The sequence below is a fragment of the Mus pahari genome, chromosome 20 (assembly GCF_900095145.1).
Source record: "Mus pahari chromosome 20, PAHARI_EIJ_v1.1, whole genome shotgun sequence".
NCBI classification, from domain to species: domain Eukaryota; kingdom Metazoa; phylum Chordata; class Mammalia; order Rodentia; family Muridae; genus Mus; species Mus pahari.
The window spans coordinates 2,001,998-2,022,522 of record NC_034609.1 but is presented as its reverse complement, the minus strand read 5'-3'; the positions used below and the strand labels follow the sequence as shown (position 1 = coordinate 2,022,522).

Genomic DNA, 20,525 nt, shown 5'->3' with positions numbered 1-20,525 from the left:
AGACAGGGTTTCTCTGTATAGCCCTGGCTGTCCTGGAACTCACTCTGTAGACCAGACTGGCCTCGAACTCAGAAATCCGCCTGCCTCTGCCTCCCAAGCGCTGGGATTAAAGGCGTGCGCCACCACTGCCTGGTTCTCTTTCCTGTCTTGACGTCATCTCTGTCTTCAGTCTTCCATCCCTCACATTCCTCTCCCTCTTCCTGGTCTTCCCCTTGTTTTGTCTCTGCTCTTTATCATGAAGATGTTGAGTCTTGCTTCTCCTGGAGTTGGCTTTGCGAAGCAGGAAGAAACAACTTATATTTTATATAATGTTAGCAATAGTGGGTTCTTGAAACCTCTGTTCAGTTTTCACCATTGAAATTCACGTTCAGCATAGTGATGCATATTCCGAACCAAGTTTATATAGCCAAGGACTGTAAATCCCCATGAAGCTAGCCCCAGTGCTGCTACCGTCCCTGGGCCCTGGAGCAGCTGCTGGAGATGCCGCTTTCTTTCATTGAGTTTTGAAGCAAAAATAAGATCTCCAAATATATGCCAGCCTGGTCATAAGCAAACATTTATATTAGAAAAAGCATAAAATTATATTTTTAAATTGGCCCGTTCTAGCACATGAATCATCTGTTTCAGTTCAAATTATGAAAATAATAATGTCATTAAAAAAGCTTGGTGAATTATCAAAATTTTAACTTAAGCTTATTGCCCAGCATTTAACAAAAACTTTTCTTAAACATTTTGTTCTTGTGTTAGACAGAAGCCCAGATTCTCGCTGGAAAGCCTTTACGCGGATTTGTGAGTTTCTTTAACTCAGCTGCTCTTAGAATTTTTGGCAAAATTCAGATTATTTTTAGATAGCTTCCCTTAGAGATTGCTGTTATTTTCTTTTACTGTTTAAGGTAATCCATGCTGATTAACTAAAGTTTTATGTTGCAAATTGAATTATAAATTGATAATTGGCCATCTTGGTATGCATCATGGAAGCTCCCCTATAAATATATAACTTTTCCATCTATGTCGTTTCCATGGCGAAGATGTGGCTCTCAGCAGTTTTAAAATAGTGAAACAAAAGTTACATTACCTTAATTCTTTCCTTCTTTTTGTAAGGGAAAGAAATCCAGTGACTACTTGCCCTTGACATCTTATAACTGTTTGTTTAGGTGCACAGCTGGATAAGATGGGATTCACAATTCTCAGAAAATGCATCAGCGCTGTTGAAACCCGAGGTAACAATCATGTTTTGCCATCAGCTTTATTCATGGAGACTCGTAGGTATGGAACGCCGGAGCCCGTCGCAGCCCTCGGCGCATGGCTACATGCTACGCTGTGCTACATGCTACATGCTACAGCTTTACTACAGAGCATGGTCAGTTACTTCTGCAATGATGACGGGAGTTCCTTTACACATGTAAATGTGGGAAAACTTCACTGCAGTAACAAATGAAGTCATAGTTAAAATAGAATCACATCTGCTTGTAGCTCTGTTCTAACAGAAAATACCACAGGATAGATGGCTCAAGTGGAAATGCATCCTCACAGTTCAGGAGGTGGGAGGGCTGAGCACAGGAGGTGCGGGGTTAGTTTTCTCTTAGCCTGTGCCCTTGACTTGTAGATGGAATCCCGTTGCTGTGCCTTTCCTGTGTGTATACATACATGTGTGCATACATGTTCCTTCTGTCTTTTTTGTGTATTTAGATTTGCTCTTTTTTTTTTTTTAATAAGGATTCATGCCATGGTTGGGTCAGTGGTGTGTGTGTGTATGTGTGCGCGCGCGTGCATGTGTGAGCGCTCATGTACATATGCAAATTACTCTAATACCCTAACTGTCTCTTTAAAGGCTCCCCCCACCCTTTTTTTTAAATGTTACATTCTGAGGTTCTGAGGTTGAGAACTTTATGGGATACAATTCAGCTCATTCTTTGGAAGAATCAGCAGTTGGAAAATTAATTCTTAGCACATTTTGTTCAAGCACCTTATTGCTGGTTTTCTTACTCTTGTGGAATCCAATTAAACATCATCTTTTTGGGCTGGGGTTTTAAGCTCAGTGGTAGAACCTGGGATGTGCCAAGTTCTGTGTTTGACCGTTAGCACACATACATATGCACATACATTTTTACTGAGGTAAAAATTTAAAATAGTGAAGTTCAGTGATCTTACAGAATATACTATTTGTGTGAATTGTTTGAGGATTTTATACCTGTGCATCATGTATTTGATCATATTCACCCCCACACTCCTAGCTAACTCCTCCCAGAGCCACACCTACCTCCTTCCAACTTTATGTGCACATCCCTTTCAGATCATCTACTGAATCCAGTTTTGCGGCCCCTCTCCTCATGTGTGGGACTGAGCTGGATAGTCATGTCGACGTGATACAAGCTACCGTCATCTGAGAGGAGGGGGCCTCAGTCCTGAAAATGCCTCCATAAGATGGGGCTGCAGGCAGGCCTGCCGGGCATGTTCCTAATTAGTGATTGGTGGGGGTAGGGGAGTCCAGCCCTTGGTGTGTGGTGCCACTCCTGGGCTGACCGTCCTAGGTGTTAGAAGAAAGCAGGCTGAGAAAGCCATGGGGACTAATCTAGTGAACTATGCCCCCCCCATGACCTCTGCATCAGCTCCTGCCTCCGGTTCCTGTCCTGCTTGAGTTCCTGTCCTGTCTTACTTTTGTAACAGTGCTACGGACAGAAGCCTAAGCCAATAAACCCTTTCCTTCCCAACTTGTTTGTGTTCATAGTGTTTGATCACAGCCTCAGTGGCAGACAGAAACCACCCAGTGCAGTGTGCTGGACCCACCAGGGGCCATACTGTAAAAGCAAACTGACTGTCCCCAGAGGCCATCATCGGTCCATAGCTACTCAGATTGAGGTGGGGCTAGAAATTTACTGACATTAACTCTCCAGATATTTTGAGTTTCAGTCTGCATAGTCGTGCTAATGGAAGACTTTTGATTTCTGCTGTGTTCCCTTCTGCGCCTTCGCAGTCACCTGTCATTCCCACCCTGGTCTTCGGTTTCCACTGACCTGATTTTTTTCTCTTCAGCTGCTGTAGTGAAACATTGAATATTTGCTTGGCGGAGTCTTAATTGCAGTTGGTAGTCTTTCGGATCCTAGCTCTGTTTAACACAGGGCTTTGAGGTTTTTTTTGTGCTCTATGGATCACGAACTACTATTTTTTATTTCATATCCCACCTGCACCAAGATCAGAGAAATGTCAAAATTTTGCTGTAGCCATCAGCACACCAAGAAAAGGTAATATTTTATAGTAATATTATTTTAGATAAAAACATTATAGATCAGAAAGTGACACAAACACTGACATCTGTCTGCCTGGGTGGGACTGTCTGGCAGGTATCCTGGGTTTGCTGCATCTCAGAATCAGTCAAGCCACACTTATTTGCTCGTAAAGTATCACGGTATATAGGTATTTTTCATCCAGCACCGGGGGAGAAACCTATGTCTTATCAAACACTTGTTGCCAACGTCTGCTGCACGCTCATCGCTGTGAACCTTTAACACTGCTGACTCGGCCTCTGGTACACAGGCTGACTTAATTGCTAGTGGTGTGAACTGGGAAGTGGCTGTTTCAGAAGCTCACCACGTGATTATGATGCACTTATAAAAGCATTGTCCTAGGAAAAGCATTGTGTGTGTTGGAGAAATCGGGTGCACACGTGTTACCTTTAGTATTGCTAGTGACCTGATACTTGGGATCTTTTTTTCTTAACTTCTTTTCTTAAAAAACAATCCAATTTAATCCTAGATAAAAAAGAAATGTTCTGAAGAAGATAGCATAGTGTCCTTTTCCTTAGTACAGATAACCCGTCATGGTTTAGCCCTAGTGCCAGTCAGATGGAAGCCAGTCTGTTAACTAGGATTTATTGAGCAGTCTCAAGGTGTACAAAGCCTTACTCTGGGCCTTTGGAATAGCTAATAAAGGTTGGTTCCATATACCTGTAAACCAGTCATAGTAGACAGAGCAGAAAGATTTGAAAGCAGTTGAATTATTCCAGGTGCTAAAATAAAAATGTAGCATGTTTGCACAGATTAGGAGAACCTTGGTGCAAGACAAGATGATGGGTTGGAAGCCCTCAGAGCTAATGGAGGACTGTGGTTTAGGAATGGGCTTTCTTAGATCAAAGGGATTCGGGTTATATCCTGGCATTCAGAGAATTACCAACTAAGATACAGATGGAATATAGCTGGGGGAGTTCAAACTTGATTGGGAAGGAGACAAAGGGTCAGTCAGTACTGAAAGCTTGTACTTAATGCATTTCCAAGCAACGGTGAAGGTGCGGGCTCGGTGCTAGGGGAGGTGAGGAACATCCACATAGTTCTTGTTCATCCTTATTCCGTGCTTCCCTATAGCCCCTCCCTCCTGTACTCACTCACACCTACTTCCTGTAAGCCCATGGGGGTAGCTCACTCACCCTCAATGATGAGGAGCGCCAGCGTTTTAGGGCCATTTTGCACAAGCCTTCATTCCTTGCCTAGTTGGAGAAGAGCTTCCCTGTGCAGCTGTGGTGTGACTCTTGGGGTAAAGTGCTGCTGCTCTGCATGTGTTTCTGAGAGAGGTGATGGCTTAGCATTCTCCTCTGTCCTCTAGAACATCCTTAGTCGTGGAGGCCTGGAGGGTCCAACCTCTATAAATAAGTAACCAAACAAACAAGTAAATCTTTTTGGCTCTCGGTTTTAAAGGTACCAGTTCATGATCAGTTGATCTGGTAGCTTTGGACCTATGGTGAAGTGGCACAGCATGCCTGGACTGCATAGTGATGTAAAACCACTCACAGTATAGCTAGAAAGCAAAGAAAACAAAGTGGAAGACTTCCACAGACCTCTTCCAGGCCTCAGTGGGACTGGCCTAGGGACCTCCTGCTAAGCCTTGCTTCCTAGACGCCAGTCCTCCAATATGTGGGCTTTGGAAGGCATTCTGCTTCCAGCCTCCCCAGGCTCTTGCTTGGCTCATACTTTGAAATGCATTCCAAGAGTCTGAGGTTGGAACTCTCACAGCTTTGCTCAGAAATCAAGACTTAAAAACTACGTAGGGCCCCATGGCCAGGAGGCAAAAGAGTGTCCCCAACTGTTGGTCTGAATTCTACAAGGGAAGAATTGTCCAGGTTCCTGCTGCCTTGGGCTATCAAAAGGAGGGGCTGTGGGCCCAGGGAATAAAGGTGTTGGTGTTTGAATGAATGTGCTGCGCCTGGGGTCTGAGTCAAGTGAGACTGGGCAGGCAGGACAGGCGTGTAGTGGAGCAGGCTCTCAGGAGTTGCCTTTGCCTCTGAGTGATTGGAAGCAGTGAGGTCTAAGCTCCTGTGAGGTACAAAACAATGCTTCTATAAAGAGTGTGACAGCAGTTTGTCTGTATGCTCACATGCTCACATCCTGGTTTGTGGAGAAGAGATGAGCTAGCTTTAGGACACCCTGTGCGCTCTGCCATTTTCTCTGTTGTTGTTGTTGTTGTATGTGTGGTGTGTATTTGTATGTCTGTGTGCTTATCCTGAGACATTTGTGCTCTTGTCCTCTTGCTTACACCCTGGTTTTGCTCATTATATTTCCTGTGTTTATTTTGTTTCTGAGAATCTACTGTTTCCTCGGGATGGAGAAATGTCTTCCTTATCCTTTGTATGCTTCTTGTTTCTGTCCACACACAGCACCGTGTGTAGAAAGCATTCAGTAAGCAATTGCTTTGGCCTGGGCATTGAAGAGATAGAACCAACATATCATACTGGCAAGTTGACAAATTACTGGTTATAAAATTATTGGAAGGGTTGGTTTTCTTTATATGGTTAGAATGAATATTTCCATGTAGCATATATAGGAGTTTATGTTAGCATCTTTATGAATTATGGGTAATATAGAAGACAGAGAAAGATCATCTTGCATATGGAAGAGAGTGAAGTATTTTAGAGCGTGAAATATGCTTACATAATTTTTCTCAAGTAAATAACTCCCCTTCCTAGAAAGGAAACGTGCCCAATACATTTGTTTTTCTTGATGGGCACACATAACACCTAATTTTGAGGTATATATACTATAATGCAAACAAAACCAGTAATTTTTTTTTTGCTTAAAAACATCTTAGTTGCTGTTTTTTAAATAGTCATTATGTTAAAACTAAATTTGTATGTCACTTTTGTTTATGAAGTTTCTCTTTAAAATCTTCCATATGTGCGTAATTTGAATATTCACTTTACTTCTCTAGACCATGACATTAAAATGTTGGTGTAGCAAGCTGTCAGTTACAGACTCAGCATTGTAGCAAGCTGTGAATTCATGGGATAGGAAAGACATGACAGACCTGGATTTGTCACATCTAAGTGACTCTCTTCCTTCAAACATTTTTGGAGAATTCTCCCGACATTGGCTTGGGCATTGTGCAGTTTCCATATAGTGCTCAGCTGATGTGGGGGCCCAGGACCAGTTTTTCCAGAAGATAATGTGTAGTTTCACTATTAATCTTTGGAGGTGTGTTTGGTGGTAAGGTGCCCAGGTGAACTGGCAGCATTTGACCATTATTGCACAATAATCTCACATTGCCAAGGGCAAGTCCCCTGTGACATGAAGAAAATAAAGAACAGCTGTCCCCAGAAAACTTACACAAGCAAATGGCTTTCTCATTCGCCATCTCTGTTTTAATCAGCATGGGTGCGAGGTTGAGAGTGGGTGGAAGCAGCGGACAGTCTCGCGTGGGAGGAGCTGGAGAGTGAGAGGTGTCTGCAGAGCTGCAAATGCATCTCTGAAATCCTGCAGCCAGGCAAACCATGCCTGAGGGAGGGAGCTGGAGAGCTGCGAGATGCCTGCAGAACCACAGAGGCAAGGCTGAAATCATGCAGCTGGGTGAGGCAGGCCAGAGTAGTCATTGCCACAATTGACACCTTCCTCATCTTCAGAAAACTCACTTGGAGAAGCTGTTAGCTTTAAATAAAAGATTGAATTAAACTAGTAAGGGTAAATGTTTGTAAAATGACGGACTGATCCATGTCCCTGCTTACCTTGTGTCCCTGTAGTGGAAGGTTGACGCGTGGTTGTTAATTCTTTTCTTCTTCAGTGGCCCTTTTTTTCAGTGAAGAATTCTCCAGCTTCCTTTCCTCCTTTGTTTACCTGTGGTTTTCTTCACATCCCTTAACCCTTGAGTCTACGCAGTAGGCGTGAACTTTATCTAGTACACGATGTAGCTTTGGGTATATTTGGGGTTGGATGTAGCACAGGGGCAAGAAGACAGCAATGGCTCATTTTCAAGTCGTGCTGGGCATGTGCTTAGGCAGAAAACTTGAGAACTTGGTTAAGTTCTCTTGGTAAAATGTTTTGCTACAGGTTAGTGGTCTTGGTTTTGTGTGTTGATGGATCCATTTGTGACGTTTTATCTTAATGCCTGTATTTTCCTAGAGCCGTGGCTAACCATGGACTCGAAATCCAGGCCTCACTAGCATCTCAGCTTGAATGTTATCAGCATGCTCATGTCTTCATCTTCCTTTCACTGTCTGTGAAGGAGGCTGTGCCTGTGTCTCCTCTCTATCTTTGTTGTGGTAATGGTACAAGTTGAATGTTCCCTCACACCCCCAACACAGGGGTAAATTTAGCAATTGATAGTGCTACTGATAATTAGGAAGTACTGATACTTAACTTAAGAAGTACTGATACTTGGGAAGTACTGATACTTAGGAAGTACTAATACTTAGGAAGTACTGATAGATGCTTAGGAAGTACTGATAGATGCTTAGGAAGTACCACCATTGATTCAAGGCTGTAGGATCCCTGATGGACGTTTAATGAACACTTCTTTCTCCCCATGGCAGCTTACAAAGGGGAACGGCTTCCCTGAGTTCCTGGGACTCAGTCATCTTGTATACGTTGCTAACAAGCAGCGGGATTAACTGATTGGACTTGTGCCCTTTCTGTTCCTTATTATGGTGTGCTCACTTGAGCAGTAGGCTGTCTCGAGTACCAGAAGGGACAGAGGGTAAAGAAAAAGAAGATGCTCAGAAGAACACTGTGGCTAGTGCATTGTCTTGAGCTCCCAGAAAATTCACAGAAGGGGAGATGAGGCTGAGATTTGTGCTGGTTGCCTGGAATTGATCATTACCTGGTGTCATGGCTGCTTTGAAAACAGATGGCGGCTTCAAGGCAAGGCCGATGCTTTGGTGTGCGTGGGGAAGGAGTGAAGCGAGGCTTCCAAGGAGCAGGAGCCAACTTCTGCCTTGTGCCTGAGGCTCTTTTCTAATTTATGTTCGTCGAAATTTTCCATCACTTAAGCCCGAGTTGTGCATATTGTGATGACTTTACTTGGCCATCCTATCCATCGCAGCTGACTTTAATACTTAGACTTTCCTGGCCACGCGTGTGACTGCTGTGCTTGAGTCATGCTATAGGCAAGATACTGATACTCAGTCCAATTCTGCATTCCTCTTATGAGTGATCCCATGCAGTTTCTTGAAGATTGGTAGAGGAAAAAAGACTGCATGTGAGTCCCAGTTGCAGTAGGGACAACTGTCCGTCTGCATGTGAGCCCCAGTTGCAGTAGGGACAACTGTCCGTCTGCATGTGAGCCCCAGTTGCAGTAGGGACAACTGTCCGTCTGCATGTGAGCCCCAGTTTCTAGAGCACTATCTTTTGCTTGCTTCATTCACCCTCGGTTACCAAGAGCAACACCAAGAGTAACACATAACTGCCTCTTATTTATTTATTTATTTATTTATTTTTGTTTTTTCGAGACAGGGTTTCTCTGTATAGCCCTGGCTGTCCTGGAACCCACTCTGTAGACCAGGTTGGCCTCGAACTCAGAAATCCATCTGCCTCTGCCTCCCAAGTGTTGAGATTAAAGGCGGGCGCTACCACTGCCCGGCCATAACTGCCTCTTATGGTAAGAGTGGGCTGTGATATGGGAGAAAACCTAAGACATTTAGGTTTCATATCTTTTCTAATAGCAAGCAAACCTTTCTTCCCTATACAAAGGAACACTATTTCTAAGGCTACAGGTAACCTGCTCCATGCGACAGAGGGACAGAGGGACATAGTGGATCAGAAGGCGCTGGGGCAAGGCTTTACTGGCTGTGGTGGGTGGCTTGTGTGAGAAGATGCTTTGTGAACAGCTTAATGGGTTGAGACAGATCTTAGCTGCTGGGCTGGGTTGTGTGTGGCCTCCATAGGGTGGCGTGAGCTGTTGACATGTTTGAATAGCAGTGTGTCGAAACTAGTGTGGAAGTTGGGTTCATGAGGATCGGATAATAAAAGATGGCGGGCAGAATGGCTGTTAGGATTTTGGACATGATTTATATAGGAGGTGATAGCGATTTAAATGAGGACATGTACGGCACAGAGATGCTTCAAGAATTGATTATAGAAGTGTTGTATGGTTGAGCAGTCACACTCCTGCTTGTATGGTCAGAGGAAGTGAAGACAGCGGGCCACATAGACCTGCATGTTATGTTCACTGCAACATTATGTAGAGTAGCCAAGAAATGGGAGCAGCTTAAGCACCCAGCTGATGACTGGGTAAAGAAAGTGTAGTTTACATGTACATACAGAGAGCTGCTTAGCCACAACAAAATGTGGTCTTGCCGTTCGCCCCGACATCAAAGATTACTCGATGAATGGAAGTAGTCCTGGCACAGAAAGGCTGGTACCAGACTGCATCTCTGTGACCTCACTCATAGATGTTATGAGGAAGTGGCTGTCACAGAAGTCGGGAGTAGAATAGTGGGTACCATAGGCTGGGGGTGGAGGCAGCGGCCGAGAGAGGTTGGTCAGTGGGCAGGTTAGCATGACAGAAGTGCTGGTGCGCTGTTGTTGTGGAGCAGGGTGATCGCAGGAAGAAGTAGTGAAGTCAGAGGGAAAGAGTTAAATGCTTTTACCATGAAGAACATAGCAGGATGGTATATGATGAAGATGGGAATTCTCATTAAATGTGTATATGGAAATATAATATTGTGTGTATGTGCTGGTATGTTGGAAATGGCAGGAAGGGATGGGCAAGAGGAGACACTTGACAGGAAAACAGACAGTTGGCCTGGTGGCCACAGGAAGGAAAGGAAGCCAGCCAACCTCCCAAGCCCAGGTCTGTGATATGTTAGCCCAGGCTGAGAATTGCAATGAGCCGTGAGTTTGCTTTCAGATTTTCTGAATCCAAGGTGTGTGTAGGAACTCAGTTGGAGCTGAGAGGAGAGAAGGAGACCATCACAGAGGTGAAGGGTCAAGGAACCATGGCCACGGGCATAACGAGGACATCATAGGATCTGTATGAGTCTGTGTCGAGGGGATGATGATAGCAAGGACAAAAACAAAGGAACCGTAACTAATCAAAGGTAGGATGGCTCATAGCTAAGTGGTGGATCATTCACTTAGCACGCACAAGGCCCCTGGTTTAATCCACAGCATCTTCTGCCCTTCCCCAAAAAAGACAGTTACAGAGAGATCGGGGGTGGGGGCACGGTAAGAAGGCATCCACACGGGAGACCCGTGACCAACTTGGTCGTTCCAGAAGACTTAGACAGAAGGCAAGCAAGAGCATCCTCCTCCCTGCAGGTGGGACTTATCCTCTTGGGTTTCTCACAGGAGCCCTGTGAGATGGTTACCCCCCCCCCCCAAAGGACTCAGGTGGAAGGACAGATGCAACTGATTGTGGAGACCAGCAGAGCTGCACACAGGGCCTCACACCCGAGTGAGCGGCTTAGGTCTGAACTCTTCACCACAGCGAGCTCAAGGAGAAGGAAGCTCAGTGGGCTCATCTGAGGTGAAGGAGAGTGTACAGAGGTGACGGGCTTTGAAGAGCGCGTTAGACAGTGTGGACACTGAGAAGGAAGAGCAGAGGGACGATGTGAGTCTGTCTGTGCTGGGTACAAACTGGAAGTGAGGGCAGCACGTTCCTGACACCTGCCTCCGGGTACATACACTGCATGGCCTATGCAGATGCTTGAGCGGCTGAGGAAAGATGTGCCCAGTGCCCGAGCATCGAGTGGGATCTGCCTTAGCCACTATCTAAATTCCAAGAGAGTTGAGTCGATATATTTGTAGAGTACCACAGGTACTGTCAGTCTACAGACAACTCAGGAGGTTGCTAAGCAAGGACATTATATAATAGGCTTGGTGGTATTGGTGGTTCAGAACAAGTTAGAGGAAGCCTGCCGCTGTCTCACGGCTCCTACTGGGGACGCTGTGTGGCTCATTCCTTTTGTCAAGAATCGGGCCATGAGGAGAGACTGACGGACCCACATGATGAGTCATAGCTACGGCTGAGGTCCAGGGACAGGCAGGGCTTAGACTTCTGCAGTTTGGACCCTAGGGGCTCTTCTGTGCTCTCCTGAAGCTTCGCTTTGGTCTCTGTCCAAGCCATTCCCCTGGATGGTTGTTCATGAAATAGTGAGCCCTGGGGCTGTCCACCCTGAAACGGAGACTTTTTCTCTGGTTGGTATGAACAGGAAGTGAGGGCAGCCATATTGGTGTGTAGTCCATTTGATCTGCCTTCAAAGGTAGCTTTTAATAAACCAGAAGCCTACTGTGTTTGAGACTCGGATTAGAGGTGCTAAACCTTGCTGTATGTGCAGGGATCCCAGCATAGGCCTGGCGTGTGCCTTGTACCTTCTCCAACTTGTGCTGGGTTGGGAAGTAGGCATGGGATGTTGACCGTGTGGGTCATCGTTCCTGTCACGTGCCAGACTGCCTCTTTCCTGTGTGCAGTTACTTGTTGGTTTGGGTGGAGAATGTTAAGAAGGAATAGCATGTGCCAGTGAGGACCCCACACCATGTATGCAAAGATGGCACAAATTGGGCTCAGTGGGCATGCGTGTGGGAGGTGGGTAAGGGGTGGAATGTAGACCTGGGAGGTGTGGGGTGAGCATGACCCAAATGTCTTACATGCATGTATAGAATTATCCAAGAACTAGTAAGTGTATTGTAAAAATGAGGATGTAAAATCAAGTTTGCAACGGACAGCAAGACCCCGAGGAAGAGAGAAAGCAGAGATGCTGCCCACGAATGTTAGTTGTTGGTAATGTTTTGTTTTACATGGGAACTAGGAAATCTGAACTCACAGCCTTATGCTTACACCATAAGTTCGCTTACTGAACTGTCTCTCCAACTCTTGTCTGTAGTGTTATTTTCCTATATACTAATTATCTGGTCAAAAGGCAGAAAAAGTTGGAAATATGATAGGTGAACAGGAATTCTGTATTTTCTTACTACACGTATTGCATTAATTCGTTTATTTTGTTCCTTGGTGTGTATGGGTAAGTCACAGGACAGCTTATGAGTTATGTCTTGCCGCCATGTGGGTAAGGTCTGCTAACTGAACTCAGGTTGTCAGGTTTCCTGGCCGTGTGCCTTTAACCACTGGACCATCCTACTGGCTGGGAGAGACACATTTTCCAAGAGTCATTTCTATTAAACAAATGTTGATTCTCTTCCTAGCATGTGCTATACTTTATAAATGTGGGCCATGACCAGCATGTCTTTCATGTATAATAACATACCTAGCTACTTTGGAATTAGGTTTAAATTTTATAGCACAGTTAAAAACTAAACAAGTGCTTGACTTTTCTCTTTGTTAGTGTCTGCTTGTTTGTTATATAATGTAAGGGATCTCATCTCCTTTCCTGCACCGTAAGTCCCACCCCTCCTTAGTCCCGCCCCTCTTAGTTCTAATGTCCTTTATGTTTTCCTGATCCTTCCTGTCTGACATCTGAGGGTAAAAGGAGATGTACCAGTCGGTTGGCACAATGTTGACTGGTCCTCTGAGGGGGAAGTGAGGCTGATTATAGGAAAGATAGGAAGAAAGCACACATGACAGCTATGGGAGGGCTGTGGGTCATTACCCTGCCAGCCCCAAGTGTATTTATCATTGTCTTCTTATTCTGCAGTGGCACGGAAAGCAAGCCACAGCTAACAGAGACAGTTCTGGTGACATGTACACAAGACAGTCTTTCTCACCCCAAAAGGCCTCCAAGGCCAATAGAATCTCCTGCCCTCAGCCTTGAGCCTCCCGTGCACCTCCTCTTATCGTCCCATGCCTCAGCAGGCTGGGAAACCTGCCAACAGACCCTGACCTGCCTTGACTGCCTGGCAGGCCGACTTTTTCCTCTCTTTTTCTCTACTTCAGAGAAATGGCAAATGCCTGTCAAGGAGATCTTAATCTTCCAAGTCTGGCTCTTTTTTTTTTTTTTTTTTTTTTTTGACCTATCCATTTTCCTGAAGATAACAAAGTCTTATTCTTTATTCCTGAGTAGAACTCTGTATGCGAGCTTGTTCCTGTAGACATGATTTTTGGGGTTTCTTTATTGAGTTCTTATACTTACCAGCCTTCCAACCTGTTCCTCTCTAAATCCTTCCAACCCCACACTAGGAATCGAAGCCTTTATCTGTAACATGCTTTATTAATTCACTCCCGAGCCCCTCACACCCCTCTTTCCTATTTCCACGCTTCTCAGAGGATCATGAATCCAGTGCCTCCTGTTCGTCATCACTCACCAGTTTAGTGTACACCCACTCCTGTCTTTGCTGGTCTCTGGGTGGTTCTGCCATCCACTTTCATGCATCTTTTCCTTGGTCCCAGGCGACCTTGCTCTCCTTCCTCTTCCCTTCCTCATATGCCAGTGGGTGCAGCCAGTGTTAGTGGCTTCACAATGTCCCCTGGAGCCAAGGGGACTCCGCCGGAGCAGCAGCAGCTTCCCTCGGATGATGAGAAGAAACTGTGGACAGGCGACACAAAGGTGGGCGCCCCTGTATGGTAGCACGTGGCAGAGCAGAATGTGGGACAGGTCGTGCTATGTGGGACATATTGGATTTCAGCACAGCTGCTCTTCTCAGAGGCTGCAGCTCTAGGGCTCTGTGGAGGTCCGCCATGTTTACTTTATGTCTTTGATGAAGAGAAGGGAAATGTTTGTGCATCTAACCACTGTGGAAATGACAATTTTTAACTTAGAAAATTACTACTGTGTAGTAGTGTGCATTCATGTCCGGTAAAATGTATGATATACTTTTATATACTTTAACTTTTGTATATTTTAACTTTCTCAGGTTAGATTTCTGTTTTGCCCTAATCCTTATAAGTTTGATTTATTTTCAAGACATACATATTTTGTGCCCATTGTTTGTATACAAGCTACCATGAAGATAGAACAGAAGACACAATTAAATGAGTGTTTTTCTTGGTGAGCTGTATGCTGGGAGGAGAAGCCCGTGGGCAAAGCACAGGTCTGCGTTTGTTTAAAGACTTAAGATGCCTTGCATTTGGGAATTTAGATTTTTTTTTTTTAAGTTGAAAGGGAACGTGCAATACATAATTGTTTAGTATGTGCTTCTCTAGATTGGCAAGGTGGGAACATTGTTTCTTAACACAGTGAATATAAAGTTGAAGTTCTTCATTGAGTGAAGGAAATAAAGAATGGACCTGGAGCCAGGCCAGCCCCTCAGCCTTGGTTTCAGGAATTGTGACTTAACAGTATGGCTTGTTTAAAGATATATGAAACAGCAAATTGGAAGGAATTAATTGTGAGTTATGTTAAAAAATGAAAGCAGAACCAAAAAGCAAAAACCAGGCAGAGTTCTGTGAGATGGTGTGAGAAAATTGAGTTTTTCCTGTTTTAGACTTGAATGAGAACTCCTTTTGCTCTTTTCCCTGGGAAGCCAGAGACCAACGGGGCACATGTCTAGTGAACAGTCATGGCACATGGGAAGGTTGGGAGCGTGAGGCGATCAGTGGTCTTGGCAGCTGAGATACCAGCCGCAGTGCAGCCATGGTGTACGGTCTGAACTGTGTACGGTCTGAACTCCAGTATTTGCAGGTAACTGCCTGTAGTCTGTAAAGCCCTTCAAGAGGTCCAGTAGGTAGATGGCTTGGGGCCCTGTGGTGGAAGTGTAGGGCGAATGGGGGTGGGAGGACATTACACAGAAGTTTCTGCACCAGTAAAAAGGGCAAGGGTGTTGGTGGAATGGATTCTAGCTGTGTTTCTTTATGAGGATGTTGTAATGGTTAGCATGTGCCCTGTGTTCTCTGCATGGGAAGAGTTTTCTAGGATCCTCTGACCTGGTGAATCTAGACAACTGAGGAAGAGCTCAAGGCTGATTTCAAAATTGTAACTTTAGGTGATTGGCATAATCTTTTTTTTTTTTTTTTTTAGATTTATTTATTTATTATATGTAAGTACACTGTAGCTGTCTTCAGACACTCCAGAAGAGGGCGTCAGATCTTGTTACAGATGGTTGTGAGCCACCATGTGGTTGCTGGGATTTGAACTCTGGACCTTCGGAAGAGCAGTTGGGTGCTCTTACCCACTGAGCCATCTCACCAGCCCATAATCTTTTGATTAAAAGAAAGAATTTTGGAAAAAAGGCTGGTGAAGTTGTGCTAACTCACCTGTAGTTTGACATATCAGTTACATCTTCCACCATCTGTGACTGGTATGTTGTTTTGAACAGGTATGTGTTCCTGGATGAAAGGTGTACTGGTTGGTTCGCAACCTTTAAGAACAGATTAAGAAGAAACGGAAAATCCTGTAAGACCTGATGTCTAATGTGCCATTTCCAACCTGCTTTTGTACAGGTTTTATTTACATTTATTGGAAAAAGAGGAAAAAGAGGGGCATAATTCTTCGTTGCACTTTCATTATGTGATAATTACCTCTAGCTCTCACAGGTTGATGAGTTTGAATCTGATTAATTATCTGATAGTAATTACAAGCTCAGAGTGATTAATGTTGCTGAAGCGACATTCTTAACTTCACCTCTGTGTATTTCTGCCACTTTTCATAAATGCTCGAGTCTGTTTGAATGTGACTCGCTCTTGACTTCTGTCGCTGAGGTCAAACTACTTAAATTCTGGGGTGTTTAAATCCTTAGCATGTGCCCTTAGTGTGGGAAGGAACCGGCTCAGTCCTGTACCCTTTTGTAGACTGGATGTTCTGATCCTGCTTCCCGGAAGCTTCCTGTGCTCTTTTCTCCTGTGGGTAGGGGTGTGCGATTGCTCCTTACGGAGGGATTCTCTGCTGCTGGGGTGGGTTGTCACTGTTTTGGATAAGTGTGTCTAGACTGTGGGCTAGTTCTGCCCTCCTGGCTCCAATGTGACAGTGAGAGAGAAGGGGTGTCAGTTGGACTCAGGCTGTGGCAGCACAGCGGTGGTGCAGGATTTATACACCCAAGTTATTTCCTCCACTCCCCTGGGAGCTAAAACTTTAGTAAGCAGTTGGCATGGTTTGTTCTGCACGTTTCCCCCTTGCCTGTAGGTAGCAGTTGCCTTCTTATGTCTTCGTGTGGTTTGCTTAGTCACTGTTCCCAAAAACCTTTCTTCTAAGGGTTTAAGCCATGTATTTGAAGTTTATGCATCTTTTAAATATCTTCTGTCTAAACACGGGGATCCTGGAGAGAAGGCTTCATGGTTGGGAGTACTGACTGCTCTTCTAGAGGATCTGGGTTCAATTCCTAGAACCCACATGGAGGCTCTGCTGTAACCAGTCACAGGGAATGTGGTTGCCTCTTTGGGTATTGCATGCACAAGTTGTATGCATGTATGTGTAGGTAAAATACCCATATACATAAAAAATAAAAATAAAGGTAAAAAAGAGTTAAACACAGGTAGGAACTAGAAATTTAAAGTAGAAGTTTAACATGTAAATGGTTCTGTTTCACAATTTAGTCTGTAACTGATAGTAACTCCTCAGCCTCCATCACCACCACATCCACACTATTTGAGAAGCTACGAAAATGAATAAGGAAGAGCTGTGGATGTGATCCAGTGGTACAGCGCTTGCCTAGCATGCTTGAAGGCTTAGTTCATCTCAATATTGCCAGGAAGAAGTAAAAAGGAAGCTATCGTGTGGGAGTGATAGATCAGTGAGTTGCGAGGCTCCACGCCCTTGCCCACACAGAAGCCAAGCGTGGCAGCTTGCACTGTGACCACAGTGCTATGTTGTACAGATGATTTGACTCCTGATTCTGTCCAGCTAGTCTGTCCGTCAGTGAGCTATAGGATCAGAGAGAGACCCTGCCTCAGAAAATACTGAGATAGAGAAGCTGCTGGGGCCAAGACATCTTGATGTCAGCCTTTGGCTTCCACACGTGGCTGCACACACAGAAATGGATAAAGAGGACTGCATGCTGCAAGAGAAAGAGAATACTGATTTTGACTGAATGATGAAAGTTTGTGTGTGTGGTGTGCTATGAGTTACAAAGGTGTGTTCACACCATCTTCTTCCCATCCCAGTATAGCACAGGGAATGCTTCCCTTGTTCATAGACCACCCAGAAACTGGAAGTGTCCTGATGTGCTCATGTCTAGGTAGATCTGAACCCAGGCCTTTAGACCCTGCATTAGTCTTGTTCTAGTGCATGCAGGGAGGTTAGGAGTGTAGTTCCTGTGGGTAGAGCCCATGACCTTTGGTGATTAGGTTTTGTGTTCTGAAGAGCTAGGGATTAGAGACATTTCTGTGGCAGCCAGTATGTTCTTGTTAGCTTTAACATTTATAGTGCAGAAAGCAAGCACTCAGAAAGCTGTAACTCTCTGAGAGTAAAGAGACAAAGCCACATTTTGGAACGTCTTACTTGTTAGGGAACATTTCAGCCATAAAAAGTAATATTGCTGTAGTGAGCTCCCAGCTCCCAGTTCTTACGTCCTGGTTCAACAGTTGGGTGAGGTTTGGAATGCTTCATCTACCCCTTTCTTCCCTTCAAAGCAAATCTCTCAAGGAACACTTAAGACGTGCCGATTTAAAACACGTATATTTTCTCACCTAACCTGATTCCCTACTGTAGCTTCCTAATCGCAGAAGCGTGTCACTTAACTGTGAAGTCCACATGAAGACATTTGTTCTACACATGTTCGACCCCTGAAGCTCTGCTGGACAGTGACTTCTCCAGCCTTTGTCCCTTGCGCTCAAGGCTTTCAGGTTTCAACAGAGAGTGAGCACATTGAGTTGAATTATTTATTCATTTCGATGGAGTTTATGGCAACTCTCTTTTTTTTAAAAAACACAGATTCAGTGCTGGTCTTCAGAAATCCTCGAAACACTCTCTTCTGCGTACTTACCCACTTTCCAAGAAAAACTCAGCAAGTAAATAAACAAAACCATGGAAGCGCACCTGTAGGCACTGCATCAAGCTGGGTTTCAGCATGCTCTCATAACTGTGGGCATCCTTATCCATGTGGAATTCTGCTGCATGTGGCCGTCTTTGGGTCGAAGCTCACCCACGAAGCTAATATATATACCACTTTGGCAGTGAACACTTGTTTTGTCAAATATTTTTATAGTCTGCAGGAATGCTGCTGTTGCGAGTTATCGGAGATTTTGGAATGGAACTGTTTGATAGCTTTTGAAACACAGTGGCTTTATAACCTGCTAACCCTTTCTCTCTCTCTCTCAATAGGTATAAATGACCAAGGACTCTACAGAGTTGTGGGGGTGAGTTCAAAGGTCCAGAGGCTTCTGACTATGTTGATGGGTATGCCTCTTTAATCATTTTTCCATGCATTAATTGTTTATGCTCATTGACTTTGCAACTTAATATTTGAGAGTTATATATGATGTACTTAGGAATACATCTTCTCTTGTACCACTTACTTGGGTGAGTTGTGTCCTCAGCGGAGGCTGAGATTATCCACGTCCCTGGTACTTAATAAGCAATAGGACAGAAGGATGCAGCTCGTAGGTGCATGCCTCTCCCAGTAGAGTTGGAGTCAGGCATCTGTGCTCTGCATGGTTTCCAGGTTGCCTGTGCAGAATCCTCACAGTACTTTTGGTTAGACAAGATCACTGGGACTCGCTCATTTTTAGTTTCGCAAACTGTCATCTGTCAGGGAGGGCCTGTGTCTCGGGGATTCGTTGTTTGCAGTTCTCACCAGGCTCTTCTCCAGAACCATGCTCCATCTGTGCTGATAACACAGCGTTCCTTGGCATCACAGACTGGAGGACGCCAGGAGTGAATTCATTTCATTGCCCCAGACATTCTGTGAATGACACAGCACTTTGTATTACCTGCTGCTGTCAGTGCCGTGCAACCTGTAAGATGCTTCAAGTCTCCCCTGGCCCAGCGCCGGCTGCCCTTGAGGGATGGCCTGGCTATCAAACTAATCTGTCATTTTGACCTGGCTATGTAAGAATTTGATATCTCGGGCTGGTGAGATGGCTCAGTGGGTAAGAGCACCCGACTGCTCTTCCAAAGGTACAGAGTTCAAATCCCAGCAACCACATGGTGGCTCACAACCATCCTTAACAAGAGCTGACTCCCTCTTCTGGAGTATCTGAAGACAGCTACAGTGTACTTACATATAATAAATAAATAAATCTTTAAAAAAAAAAAAAAAAAAAAAAAAAAAAAGAAAAAAAAAAAAAAAAAAAAAAAAAAAAAAAAAAAAAAAAAAAAAAAAAAAAAAAAAAAAAAAGAATTTGATATCTCACTCTAATGTCAACACCAAGAGTGCCCCCAGGTGAGCTGGGAACTCATTTGAATCTGTTTGAATGAGAAGCTAACTTTGGAAAGTGTAAACTAAGAGGAACAAAACCAAGTGACAGGTTTTGGGTAGGGCTGCTTCTTGGGTGTTATGTCAATCAAGAGTTTCATAAGCAAGCACGTTTCAAGCCACGGACCACAGGAAAAGTTGCCCATTGTCACTTGCATGTTTTGCTAGAACGTATTCACTTTCGTGGGCTTTTTCCATTTTCTGCCTCTCCTTTAACTTGGGTATGCAATTCTGGCAGACATATTTTCCTTTTTACCATTAGTGGGCTCCAGATTAAATAGTCAGGTTGCCAGTAGTCCGGGAGCAGCTGGAAGTATTTAATGGGAGTGCAGCATCTGCTTTTACTTAATTTTAAAATTAGAAACACTAACTTGGTGTTACAGTGCTTAAGACTGGATAATGATGTTATTATCAGAATACATTTAAGCAAAAAGGCACATTTTGGAGTCAGTCAAAGCTGACTGGCTTTATCTGATCACTACTTTGAGCACACTCAAGGAAACTTTGAACACAGGTATTTCTGTGCTTACCATGAAGAGTTAAATTGTCTTAAAATTTGTTCTTAATCTCACAAAATTTTACATGTACAGTACCATTTAATTCCGATGGGAGTTCCTCTGCTCTTGGGAAAATCCCAAGACAGTCTTCAACTCACAGAGTATTTTAAAATTGCAAAGCCCTCAAAAGTTCATGACTTGGAAGGGTCTGGGAGATGGCTCAGTAATGTTTGCAGTCCAAGCATAAAGACCTGAGTTTAGTTTCTAAGACCTACATAGAAGTTGCATTGGCACACTTGTAACTCGGTTGTGGGAAAGACAGGCTTGCTGGTCAGTAGGTCTAAACAGTGAGCCCGAGGCTCCATTAGAGGCACTGTCATCTTCGTTGTCTTCTCCTTGTTCTTCTTGTTCTCCTTCTCCTTCCTTCCTCCTTCCTTCTTCCTTCTTCTTCCTTCCTTCTTCCTTCCTCCCTCCTCTTCCTCCTCCTCCTCCTCTTCTTCCTTCTTCCTTCTTCCTTCCTTCCTTCTTCCTCCTTCTTCCTCCTTCCTTCCTCCTCCCTCCTCCCTCCTCCCTCCTCCTCCTCCTCCTCCTCCTC

At 44.5% G+C, this 20,525-nt stretch overlaps 1 protein-coding gene across 1 annotated transcript in view; it reads left to right on the top strand.

The window, feature by feature from the left end:
- The window catches only part of Arhgap10 (Rho GTPase activating protein 10), a 259,759-nt gene that overhangs the window by 130,955 nt on the left and 108,279 nt on the right, over positions 1 to 20,525 (top strand). The window contains exons 13-14 of the mRNA XM_021220813.2: positions 1,155 to 1,220; positions 18,341 to 18,415. Coding sequence (XP_021076472.1) covers positions 1,155 to 1,220; positions 18,341 to 18,415 — 141 coding nt within the window. The remainder of the gene's footprint in view (positions 1 to 1,154; positions 1,221 to 18,340; positions 18,416 to 20,525) is intronic.